Source organism: Lissotriton helveticus, chromosome 3_1 (genome assembly GCF_964261635.1).
Source record: "Lissotriton helveticus chromosome 3_1, aLisHel1.1, whole genome shotgun sequence".
Classification (NCBI taxonomy): domain Eukaryota; kingdom Metazoa; phylum Chordata; class Amphibia; order Caudata; family Salamandridae; genus Lissotriton; species Lissotriton helveticus.
In genome coordinates, this window is record NC_136061.1 from 2070385870 (window position 1) to 2070399364 (window position 13495).

The 13495-nt window shown below is 45.4% G+C and overlaps 1 protein-coding gene across 1 annotated transcript in view; it reads right to left on the bottom strand.

Annotated features, from left to right (window-relative positions):
• Positions 1 to 13495, bottom strand: part of TICRR (TOPBP1 interacting checkpoint and replication regulator) — a 581214-nt gene that overhangs the window by 185822 nt on the left and 381897 nt on the right. Inside the window, exon 15 of the mRNA XM_078683197.1 lies at positions 8832 to 8981. Within this exon, the coding sequence (XP_078539323.1) occupies positions 8832 to 8981 (150 nt within the window). The remainder of the gene's footprint in view (positions 1 to 8831; positions 8982 to 13495) is intronic.

The following is a 13495-nucleotide window of genomic DNA, read 5'->3' on the forward strand; positions in this document are numbered from 1 at the left end:
CCCCGACTCACTGGCCCCTTTCCTTTGGCTCCCCCCCCCTTACCGGTTTCCTCTGTTCGTACCTTGGGCATCAAGGTCAGTAATGACCTTACCATGCATGCCCAAGTTAGTTCCGTCGTATCTTCCTGTTTCCTATCCCTCCATCTTATCCGGAAAGTATCCCGGTATTTCTCCATGGACGCCCTTAAATCCATAGTCATGGCCCTTATCACCTCCCGCCTTGACTATGGGAATGGCCTCTACGTGGGCATACCTGCCTTCGAAATTCGACGGTTACAGGCCATTCAAAATCAGGCAGCCGGCCTTATTTTCCACCTTCCCAAATCCTCTCACATCACGCCTGTACTCAAGTCCCTTCATTGGCTCCCTGTGCACTTTAGATCTTTTTTTAAATTGGCCTGCTTAGCTTTCCGAGCTTATACCCACTCCGCCCCCCTTTTTATTGCTTCCTTGATCACTCCCTACACTCCTGCTCGCACTCTCCGTTCTTCATCTCTCTCTCTTCTCCAAGTCCCCCGCTTCCGTAAATCCAGAACAGGAGGCACCCGTTTCTCGGTTCTTGCCCCCCAGTTCTGGAATAGTCTTCCTCTCTCTATTCGTTCTATTCCCACCTACCTCTCTTTTCGTAAAGCCCTGAAAACGTTTCTTTTTGCCCAGGACTTCCCTTGTTAGCCCTTTCGGATGCTCTGTAGAGTCAGGCACTAGTTCTCAGCGCCAGGAAGCCGCTTGGCCACAGTGCGCTTTAGCAAGTCCCTTTTCCATTCCATTCCATTCCACTCCCTCTTCTGGACTCTCGGCTTCGAGGTCCTGCCACTCTAGGTTTTGTGTGTCCGAGTATGACCAGCCCTGAAAGGTCTTCTGGTCGTAATCTTCCTCCTCCTCGTAGTAGGGGTTCTTTTCTTGATATTCCAGATCTTCCTGGCTTTCTGACGGTCCTTCGACCTCGAACTCCTCTTCTTCCTCGACCACCGGTGGCTTTGGCTTCGACGGAATTGTATACGCTTTCATCCTTTCGTCGGAATCTTTCTTTCGCTGCAGGATGTTCTCCATCTCTGCCTCGAGTCTTCGCTTCTTTCTTTCCATCTCGGCCGCCTGTTTGGCGTCGATTGGTTGTGCCGGTCTCTTTGTCTGGCTTGATGGCGCCGAGACTGGTTTCGGCGCCGAGACTGGTCTTGCGTCCTTCGTCGACTTCGAAGAGGTCTTCGGCGTGGAGCGTTCCTTTTCGTGGACGCTTATCGATGACCTTGGTTGGTCGCCGCCCTTCGGCGCCTGGGAATCCTTCTGTGAGGATCCGCTGGCCCCGAGTGTTGCTGCGGACGCCGAAGCTTTCGGCGTCGGTGCTTTCGGGGTCTTGCGCTCGTTTTTTCGTGAGTCTTGGGCAGACTGTCTTGAGTCTTTCGGACCTTTTTGGGCCGTCGAGTCTCCTACCTTTTCTGGAGTCTTCGTATTATCAGTCTCTACGACCGTGTAGCCGTCGTCTTCTTCGGCGACGTAATCCTCCTCGTCGGTCGATAGTCCCAGGTCTCGAAGGGACGGTGGTTGGCCCTTGCCCTGCATTGCGTAGTTAGCTCTTCTTGGCCTCTCTCTCACTCGAAGGGTCTTCGGCGTGAAGGTGGAGCATGCGTTGCAGTCCCTGCTTTCGTGGTCGACCAGCAGGCAGAGGTTGCAAACTGGGTGTTGGTCTTTCTGCGCGTACTTGTGGTGGCAGTTCCGGCAGAATTTGAATGGTGTTCAGGGGGCCCCCTGATTGCGCATTCTCTTCTGGACGTCGAAGTTCCTCGAAGATCATCTCCCTTCGTCGTCCCCTTCGATGCTGTAGTCTCACTTTGTCTTCTTAAGTCTTTTCTTACAAAAAAACTTGGTTCTTGGCTTCTCTTTTCTCAAAATCTCTGGAGGCTTCTCGGGAACGATCCAGACCCAACGGCGGAAAAAAGAATCTGAAGATGGTGCCCTAGGGTGGGAGCTTCCGCAGGAAGCATGCCGACGTCACAGGAAGGACACCAGAAGGTGGGACGTCGACGGCCACCTGGGCTACGAAAAAAAAAAAAAAAAAAAAAAAAAACCAAAGAAAAGATTACGATTCCGGACCCAACCACTAGACCGCGGAATAATGCACAGCATAGTGAATCAAGAAAGATTCACGCTGCAAAACATATCTGCATGCCAAAGGACTCTGAAAGGCCAGCTCCACACTGAGAGTAGCCTTGCTGTGTTTCTTTACTCTCTTCTACAGGCACACCAGGAACGATGAGTCTCTAACTCACCAACCCGCTGGACAAACCACCTCTGCACCTGAGCTCCCCTGCATGGGCTCACGTAAACCGGCAGTGTCTCTGTGGTCCTGAGACCCCGAAGAGCTGAGTCACTATCTTGGGTTCTGCCAGACTGGCTCCCCAGGCACCCCTTGCAGTCTTTCCTTACATGTACTTTTCCCCATTGACTTTAGCATGTAGCGTTCTAGGCTACCACCGCAGAAAGCACCTCTGAGGCCGGACACCCTAGGGCAGGTACACTTTAACTCTTGGGGCTTTCTTGGACATTGGCTCCTACTTACCTTAAGTCCAAAAGAACAGTCCTGTAAGTCATATGTAAGTATACCTATGCATTGCATTTTTCTCCCATGGGATTACATTAGCCCGTGCGAGGCTCATGCCTCAAATCTGACAGCTGTCATTTTCTACTGTTTTTAGTGTCAAAGTACTTACCTGATTCCGATAATCTCGGTGCCAAAATGTATATAAAAAGACATTTTCTAAATTGGTTTCTAGTTTCTTCTTGAGTGTGTATCTCGTTCATTGACTACGTGTGTTCAACAAATGCTTAACACTTTAATAAGCCTACACTGCGCGTCCGGACTACCACAAAGAGAGCATTTGGGATTACTAGTTTAAGCCCTGTAAACCAATAAGGGTCATCTGGACTTTCTACATAGTGTACCTCGTTTTGGAACATTACATAAAAAGCCAGCTTCCTACACCCAAAACATGTACGTTAAAGGGTCGCAGCACTTGTTATGCCACCTCGAGTGGGACAAAGTAAAACGTGTGTCCCAGCCTGCCACAGCAGACTGTTCAAGCAGTTTAAAACCGCTAACTCGGCTTTGGCATTTCAAATACTGGCAAAGTCGAAACCTCCCTTAACATTTTGTACAAGTCACCCCCATAGCAGGCCTATCAAATCCTAAATCCACAAAAAATAAGTAAGGAGAGATTGAGCCTTTCCTCGCTCTTCCACCAATTTATAATATTCACTTTATGAGAAGGACATGTGAATAAGGGTAATGACTAACATTTTTATATTATCCTCTCAATGAAATGATTAGTCAATTTGGGAGTCTCAAAGAGGTGTAAATACTGCCCTCATCCACTCAATGAATGGCATGCTTCATCACAATGCTGCTGCAACTCCTTGGCGCAGACCAACGTCCGGGGAAGAGCGCTAAGAAAAAGAGAATATAGAAAAGAAAGAAATCATAGATTAGGGGTCTCTCACACAGAGAAAAATGTGTACGTGGGTATCAGATACCTTTATTATGGATCCCACTAGTCAGGATTAAAAAGGATTCAAATAATGGTATATGGATAGTACTGACACCATTACCCGGTCTGCTTTATCAACATGTGCCTGCCGTAAACATGCATTTTGACGTAGGTTGCCGTCCGGTAGGGTTGATGGCATTCATCAGGATACGGATCCCTAAAGAAAGTTCTATTTACGTACCCTCCTAGTCTTGTCACTATCTGGTAGGGGACTTATAAGTGGCTATACCTGCCCTTTTCTTAGGCACACACCGTCTGTGTACCTATAAAAGATATTAGTAGACACCAGGGCTGAGTATGATAGTGTTAGCTCATTATCTCCCCCCACCTCGGGCTAAGCAATCGTTCCATCAGACGAAGGTGCTAATTACATAATTTGTGTGATCGCCTTTCCTATAGGAGGTTAAAACTATATCCCCAGTTAACGAAAGATAATAGGGCATCTTACAGGGGTTCTAATTTAGTCACACGTGCCCAATGACTCTCAATGGTAACCTATTTACCTGAGGTCCATCAATGATAATCTGAAATTTGGGACAGAGTGGGGACCCCGTCCTGTAGGCACACTCTGAAATAAAGAATAATCTCATTATAGCTTAGTGTAGATACTGCCTTAATCATCTCCTGTATGTTAATGAACGTCCCCAAAGTATCACTTTTCCAGTTAATAATAATAAAAGACTAGTGGGACTTATATATTAGGGAAGCACATTCTAAGGAACAACCTCTTCCCTTATGTGTTCCAACTCCTGTATAAGCAAAGTAAATGATAAAATTCCACAAACAAGCAAAAAAAAAAACCACAAACATAAATGCAATAATTATAAGTTAGAAGACCACTCAAGTCATTGTGTTGGACTATTGTGCAGTAGCTTTGTCTGAATTACCTTCCATTTTTTACCGGCAACCAGGTTATGAGAGGATCAGAAAAAGCGGAGCTTGAAACCATGGAAAGTTGGCCGATTGCCTGATCTTATCACTGGTCTGAGACGGCACACTGTGTTTTCGGAGCAACTGCTTCACATTTAACACTATGCCGTTCTCACAATTTCAAACCTTTTACAGATTTGCAAACTGCCTGATATTCTCCTTAGTCATAGAAGGTACTGTGTAGATTTTTTGGAACAACTATTGCATGTTCAACATTAAGTAGTTTTGGCAAATAATTTCATTAAAAACTCGCAATCAGCCCAATTTCCTTAGACCCTATATTGTGATATAGTATAGTATAGTCATGCACTTTTGCCTCATGATCCTTATTCTATGATTTCTTTCATTTCTATATTCTCTTTTTCTTTGTTCTCCTCCCCAGATGTTGATCTGCGCCAAGGAGTTGCAGTAGACCCATGATGAAGCATGCAACTTGAGTGGGTGAGGGCAGTATTTACACCGCTTTCTTGGTATACAAGAGGTGTTCTTAGCCCCCAGAACTCAGAAATCCTTGAACTGGAAAAGAGGACCAAAGAAGGATTGCTCTGCTGACTGGACAAATAGAGGCTGCATCGGAGTGGGACTGCATCTGCTGCTCCTCGGTCTAGCACAGAAAAGGACCGTACCTAATATGTGCTGCTCTAGGAGTCGTCGTCCACAGGCCCCAACCAGATGCAGAGGATTCAAGAGGTAGTTGGCTGACTTCCTGTTCGCAGCACAGGGTCACAAAACGTAAAGAATCCTGCCTGGGTGTGTTAGTAGCCCATATCACCGTATTGTCACTCCTCGCTTGTGAGACAGAGATACGATGCTCAAAAGTTGCATCCGAGTCTGCCAGACCCAGAAGCGTCGTCGGAGTGCAGTTTGGTTGCCCAAATTGAAATTTATCGCTAAAAGGAGGGAGCCATTGGTTATGTTGTGCCTGGTGACCAGTAGTTCAGTGGGACTGGGCTTCGGCTGGACCAAAGAGGACTTTGACCCCTGAGGCCAAAGTGACTCCACCTGGACCATGGACTAAGCAGTAGCCCCAGGAAGTCCTCCGTTGACCGCACAGCATCTTGAGCATCCATGAACACCTTCAGTATCCCTTTTATCTGGAGCACTTCATAGAAGTCAATGGCAAGTGGCCATAAAATGCTGGGACTGGAATGGAGACTGTTTTTCTTGGGAAGATAGCGGTTTATTCTGACCCTGTTGGTCAGTCTGACTGGCTCCTTACCAGAGTTGGTCACCCAAAGTAAACCAAAGTGACTGCATACAACTTTGATGTCATTTTCTGCTTAAAAAGTGGAGTTCGTCAATGCTTGTATGTGGCTGAATTAAAAACCTCGATTTAGTGTTTCTTTGAAAATCTATAACTCTGGAACCCTGACATGCATGTTTTTCATATCCATAAATCCATTGAAATATAATCTATTTTTATAAATTGGTGTCAGATTTCTTAAGAGTCTTGTTTTTTTCATCTTCAATCATTTTGGTGCTGTTTAAATGTTTTACACTTGTACCTTCTTGAAGCCAGTCTGTTTGAAGTCACAGCTACCAAGGGCTGAGCTAAGGCATGACAAACTAAGCTTGACGGGTTGGAGGTGTATTACACGGTAAGGTCACACAACTACACCATATAATACACTCCAGTTCCTCAACTGCTTACCCACTCATTCAGTCCGGCTTGGAAATACACAAACTCCTGAAGTGAAGATTTGTAGAGAGATCCAAACATCAATGTAGCATTGCTAATTGGTAGTCTGGAACCTCACTGTGAAATGTGAGCTTTAGGAGGTAAAAAAGAGAGTCCTGGAGTGTCCTGCAAATTCAGTGCCAAGAGAACATTACTTGAGGACTGCATTGTCTATGCCTGACAATGAAGTGCAAGATCCTCAAGCCAAGAAAGGGTCTGGGGCACCTTGTCCTTCTTGGGGACCAAACAGTAGAGAGCTTAAAATCCTGTGCTCCTCTCCTCCTCGGACACCATTTCTATGGTCACTTTTAGCAGCAATGCCAGGATATCTGTCTTTAAGTTCAAGGTATGGACTGGAGTACACTTCCTGGCGGATGGAGGATCAAGGAGTTCATGAAAATGGAAGGTCGTAACCTTTGTAGACACCTGGAGAACCCACTTTGACTCAATAGTTTGGAAAATGTAGACCCTCACCTTGAAAATTAAGCTGTTGGTGGAGGGAGATCAAAACAAATGGGCTTTAGGGCAGCAGAACAAGGGGAACAAATGGGGTAACTACAGCTGCTACCAGGTCCTTTAGAACTACTTCACACAAGAAAAGGAGCTGAAGTTGTGCTAGGAGGGATGCCGTTGTGGGAAGACTGGACCCTGTGACTGTGGAAGCTAGTTCAAGTGAGCATGCCTTACCATTGTTGTTGTTAAGGCACTCAAAGGAGTAGTGTGCTTTCTTGCCAAACAGTCTCACCATCAAATAAACAAACCGCCTGGATGTCTCCAAAAAAAGGTAGAGCGCATCCAGGCAAGCCTGCACTCGTTACTGCCATTGTCATAGAGTGCAATATTGTGTGAGCTGAGACTAGTCCCCATTCAAAATCTGTTTTGAAGCATCAAAGTCAACTTGCACTAACTTGGAAAATGAGCAAGTCATGATCTGGGGAGGCTAATTGCAGTCGGCTTTGTTATTCCTCACAGGGACATAATGCCTAAGGAGAAATGTGCCCCTGGCAGTGCATAGGGGCAGATTACATGAAGCAAAAACTTAGATTCCCATGGACTCAAGTTGTTTAAACACACAGCCCAGCAATACTGCCAAAATCGAAAAGGATTTTTCCTAAGCAATTAACATTGGTTCTAACACAGTCTCATTGATAAGTACAAAAGATTATAGTGCCGCTGAAGATGGCAGCAAGATTTAACTGAGAAGGTTGGATTTGGGATAGGGGAATGGTAGGGGCTAATTAAGAGCCTCCAGTGCTTTACACACAATAGACGTAAATGAACAAACTTACGCAGAGGAAAACCCAAAGGATAGGAAATATCACCTGGTAGGTATCGAGACTAATAGCAATCTGAAGGCCTCAGAAAAGCCTAGCAGCTGTATGATAAGGAGGGAAGAGGATATCAGCCTCCAAGTCATCTTTCTTCCATGAACCTAAAATCCTAGATGGTCATTCGAAGGACATCTGTATCTGAGCTGAAGATTTTTCGTATGTACAAATCTCTAGGCTCTGGGAGGAGGGTCAGTAAGAGGCAGTCCCTAAAAGAAAGCCTTTACTGTCTCCTTAAGCAAATGAATGAATTCCTCTGATTAAAGGCTAACACTGCATCAAATACAGCCGGAGAGCAGTGTCTGGTATCACATCAGAAGCTGCAACAAAGTAAATCACACCAGTAATTTAGATGGAGGCTGGACCCTATGGAGGTCATGAGTCAAGCAGCACTGAGGGTTGGAACTGCAAGAATCACCAGGCTAGAAGGGTCTGGTCCATGCAAGAGAAGCAACCCTATACAGTTCCAACATGGTCCACAAAGGTTCTCAATTTGAGGCAAAGTGGATGATGGAGCCAACAATTCCAGTCTGAGCTTTTTTTTAAAACAGCTCTGGCTCAGAGAAAGTAACCTGGAACAGTGTGGTTTAGTCTGCACATGGGCCTGGGTGTAGGACAGTTTCTTCAACAACTATGAATAGAACTGGATTCTTCTATGATATGGTGTATTTGTGGGAGGAGCACTTGGAAGATTTTTCACCGTCAGGAGATTTACCAAAGGAAGAAAAGGTTGACCATGTGGGTATCTCATTACAGGGCAAGTAAAAAAAAAAAAACTTACAGCTCTCTGATGGCCTTTGGATGCATGAAGACATAACTCCCACATCAAGGATTATTGTCAGGCCACAGGAAACCCGTTTAGATGTTGCTGGTATAGGACAGGATGTCAGCTTGGGAGCTCTCAGATGTTAGGAGGTGACATTTCACCTAGTCTGCTTATCAAGTTTGGTTATCATTGAAGAATTCACAGAGCTGTGGACCGGCGTCAGTAAGGTGAAAAAAAAACAACAAAAAAAACTTGCCATTTCTGGGATGGGGCCCAAGGATGAATGAATGGAGCTCTGCATAAAAAGCAGCGACAGGAGGAAGGTAATACCATTTTGCAGCACTGATAATTACGGCTGGAAAAAACTTTCAGAATTCAGTTTGCCATCTGGGGACATTCATTACGCGAGTAATCAGTCACAAGACGTGTACATTAGAAATGTATATTACAAAGAAGTCAATAAGTAAGAAGCAGAAGTGTAATTTTACACGGTATCAAAACAAACGTCGGGGTATAAACAGATTAAAATTACAACAGAATTGTAATTCATAAAGGATATTAATATATTAAATGCGGTTCCATCGGTGTACCTGGGGACTCAGAGTTAATCCTCAACTGGGAAGCAGAATTTACCCTCTCAAGATTTCGTGACTTTGGCTGGCTAAATGAGTAAAAGGAACTGGAATGTCTCCTGTTGATAGAAAGCTCTTTAATTCTTGGACTTCTCCTTACATTAACTTCTGGAAAAAAGAAAGAAACAGAACAGCATGCATCATAATGAGTTCTCCTTCATTATGGGTATTTTTATTTGCAAGTGTAGTTTTCTATTCTTATGGTTGGAGCTAGTGATCGCTTGAAAGCCTTTAATTTGCTGACACCGCATTAGAAGAAAAACAAATCTCAACAGGCACAAAACTGAAACATCAAAACTAAACAAATAGTTGAGGGATGTGATAAAGAACCAGCACCGGAAATAGAATTCTTGACGAAAATAAGGTTTACTCAAAAGGCCTACAAACACTGGCTAAACACCCATGACCTGATCACCAAATGCAAATGCTACATAATACATCATAGTTACCTGTTAGCTCAGTAATTATTTGGTTTAGGTTGATCACCCCCATGTGAAAGGAATACAACAAAATATAGGGAAACACGAAGAGGAGGGTATAGACTGATTACATCACATAGGCCCTTTATAATGAGATCTAGGTGCACAGCAAATCTGAATACATCTGTTGCAATACAGTTGTAAATCCTAATTTGGGATATCACTAACACACCTGGAGATGCTCTTCAGGCATATGTTACTCACACAGCTTCTTAGCCAGAATACATAATATGCAATTTCAAAAAAACTGTCAATTTACATGTTCGAGAACACAGACCACTTGGGCCACCGTTGGTTGAATGTTGGATCTAGCTAATGACACACCAAGTAACACATCTATTTGTTAAACCCTACCATAATCCTGTCCATATGGACAATTTCCTGCCTCCCCAAGGCACGCCAAAGCCTGAACCCATTTTTGTTGGTGTAGGAAGCTGGCTCAGTATATACGATATCAAAAAGAGATATAGTGTGCAGAGTCCAGCAAGTCCGCAAAGGTATAGCAGAGGATAAAGTAGATAATACCTTACTCTCAATTTAGTGGTAGCTGGGCAAAGCAGTTCGGCTTATCAGAGGGTAGTGTGAAAGAATTTGTTGTACACACTCATTTAAGGCAGGAACACACTCAATGAATTGAGTTACTTTTATTCTACGAACTAAGTTGAACAGATAAGGTACCTTACAGGTAAGTAGACTTTTCAGAAATCTAATACTTTCTATATACAGTTGGCAAAGGTTTGTATAGGCATTCAAAATACTTTTCATGAACATGTATTACTTTTCAAAGTAAAAGAAGATACTTTGTATTATTCTCAGAATCAACAGTGCATTACATACCAATGGAATCCTATGAGAGGAAAGACAGGTAAGCACTCAACTTATAAGTTCAGTCCTCTGGAGGTTTGACCAACACTGGGCAAGGGTTGGACCAAGGTAGGTACTGCACCATCAGCTGCACTGGGGCGGTTGGGGGCAGAGGTCACTGGGCCCAATGTTAGCCTATGGGACCTAAGGGGCAACTCGAAGAGGCCGTGGTTGCAGGCAAGTACCCGGGGTTCAGGGGCACAGGACCTGGGGGTTGAGGTCAAAATTTCAGGGGCCACCTAGTAGCACCAAAGCAGCATCACCAGCGGCACAGGGACAGGTAGGGTGCAAAGGAGGAGTTGGGTGCCCTGAAGAAAGCAATGGAAAGCCCGGTTGGAGACAGGTTGCAGGCTCAGTCCAGAAGACTGGCTGAAGGAATCCACGAACTGGAGAGGTGAGTTGGACAGTGAAGGGATGCCGGCACAGTGTTGGTTGGGCACTCCTAATGTTGTGTGGTGTTTTCGGTTCTGAGTGAATTTTCCCGATTTATGCCCTTATATAGGTACAATTCACATTGCACTAATATAGGCATAGAAATCATTCCCTTATTTAGACATAACCCATGCAGACCAAATACAGGCATGGCTACTTCCAACCGTACAAAACGTCAACGATTTCTAGGAAAATCGGCTTGAGCAGTAAGGGACCTTCCCCTTGCTTGAATATTGATTTGCCAAGAAATCATGTACTTTACAAAGAACTACTATTCCCTAGGAGTTCTTTACTGACGTTATCATGCCCGACTTTACGTCAAACTAGACATCTTCAAGGTATAAATATGCCTTCACTTGCTCTAGCAAGACACAGTGGTTCGGAGCAGTTCGACTATCTACTTGCCCGACGCAGCTCGCTACAGCAAGTGCCGAAGGAAGCCGACCCTCCAGCTGACGCACTGATCGAGAAGCTGTCCTTTCTCTCGCTGAGAATCCAGCTCCAGTGTTTTCAAGCTCCCCTCGCGGGGTGTTGGGAAATCGAGTTCCGAGACAGAGATACCAGACCTCCTTGATTCTAAACTAAGGTATGGAGCAGATTTGAACCTAAGAGAAATCTTGGATAGATTATTGGCAAAGAAAACTAAACCTAGGCTACACAATACTTACTTCTTCCCTCGTACTAGACTTGGGGTAGGCGTATTTTAGAAACACCAGTTGAGTATTTTAGTCATTGTTATTAATGTATGTATTTTTATATGGCTTAAAAACCATACAATGCTCTTCCAGTATTATTTTATAATATAGTTCTTGCTGTACGCATTATACTTTGTAGCCTGCATTAGGATTGTAGCAGTTCATTTCTTTTGCATGAGAAAGAAGACTGTTCAATAAAACCCTTTTTATGGAAAACGCCCGTCTCTCTATTTCTCTGCAACTCTGTAGAAAGGAAGCATGCACGATTGAGTGAAATTCTTATCTATTGTTTCCGCGACTCTAGAGATATATTTCTTATTCTTGAGAAACAAAGTTGTCATGTTCATGCGGTTGTCAGAAACAAATCCCTTCTTGTGAATTCGAGAACGTTTCTAGTGACCTTTGAGCTAGCTGGCACTCACTATTAAGTTTAATATATTAGATAGAGACCTAGTCGTCCTCAGTCCTACGTCTCAACTATAGGATATATTATTCCAATGCGCAGAGCCTATTGGGAATATAGGAACTACACTACACTAAGCCTGGGCGCTGTGGGTGCAGGGGTGTCTTTAAGCCTCTGGTTTCTCTCACCGGTCGTGGTCTGGGGGACCCTTCAAGTTGAGACTGCAGGACTCATGTGGAAGTTCAGGAGTGGTCATCCAATGCTGGACCCAAGTCGGGATCACTGGGGACCCAGCTAACCAGAGTGAGGCATATGCCCCCCTCCCACTGGAAGGTGGCATAATAGGGGGTGCACCCACACCAAGTAAGGGACCCATTGGTGCCAACCTTTACATACCTGTAATGTCCATAAATCTAGTCTTTAGGGGCAACTCTGAACCTTGCCTGCTCAGAACAAAAGCAACAAGAAGAGAAGAAGGAAGGACAGAAGAATCTGTGCTGAAACTAAGAAGATGAGGATGCCCACTGACTTGGCTCCAGCCCTACTGGCCTGTCCCCACCTCCAAACTGCTCCAGCGAAATCCTGGTGTGTCCTGAAGCCAGCAGCCACTGGAACCAGCCGGACCTGCCCTGTCTTCCCAGCCAACGACTTTGTCTCCAGTGAGCACCGGATTTGCTCACCCACAGACTCAGGCCCCAGCCAAGTCTGCACCACTCTGCACCAGACGTCTACGGCACGGGTAGCCCAACATCAAGAGGAGGTCTCCCCGGCGATCCTGATCTGAGATCTGGTGATCTCGGAACTGCCTCGAATCTCCAAGCAAATCCTGCAGCCCCTTTCTTGAGGATCCCTCCGACCGTGACTGCAGTTGGTAAGAAAAACCCATTGCCTAAAGACACCCCTGCACCAGACATCCCACAGCCTTGGGTGGCCCAACCAACGGTCTCCCAGCATCCCAACTTACATCTCCAACCGGTGGTCACCTCCAGAAGATCTTCGTCCCCGAGCCTGTAGTCTTTGCAACTGGAGAATCCTCATTGTCAACAGGGCACCCAGTGCCAAAACAGCACCCTGCACCCAGCCGCCCTTGCGCCACTGCGGGTGTAGTTTTGGGTGTTAACTCGGCTCCCCCTTTGCCCTGAGCTAAACACTAGGAGCTTTGCTCCAACAACCTTGTGGCCTGCTCGTGAGCAGCCACCAACCAGAGGTCCCCTATCCCCCATTGGATATAACATTGGGCCTCAGCACTCTGCACCCAGCCGCCCTAGTGCAGCTGAGGGTGCTTTGAAAGTGCATCCTTGACCCTGTGGGAACCCTGGTTCTAACCCCAGTAAACTAACTCCCAAACTAAAGTACTTACATTGAAACCGATAACCACATTTCTTCCCACAGCGCTGGGATGCCTGGCTTCACCTTGGGGGTGCCCAGGAGAGGACATTTCACAGGGAAAAAGCCAGGAAGGGTTCCTAAGCAGTATACAGACAGCGCCGGGACACCTCCGGTGCAGGTAGCTGTGCGCTTTACAAATGCCGGCATTTCATTTCATTTTTCCCACAGGCTGCATGGACTGCTTTATTGTGAAAATTGTTCTAAGTGTGGAGTTGGTTTTGTATGAGAACTTGAAAAACTACAAATATCTAATAACTGTTTTTATGAAATGAAATAAAGATTTTATATAGCGCGTGTATGCCGAGGCGTCTTCGCGCTGGAGCGGTCATAACCTGAGCAGAAGAGGTAAACAGAAGTTAA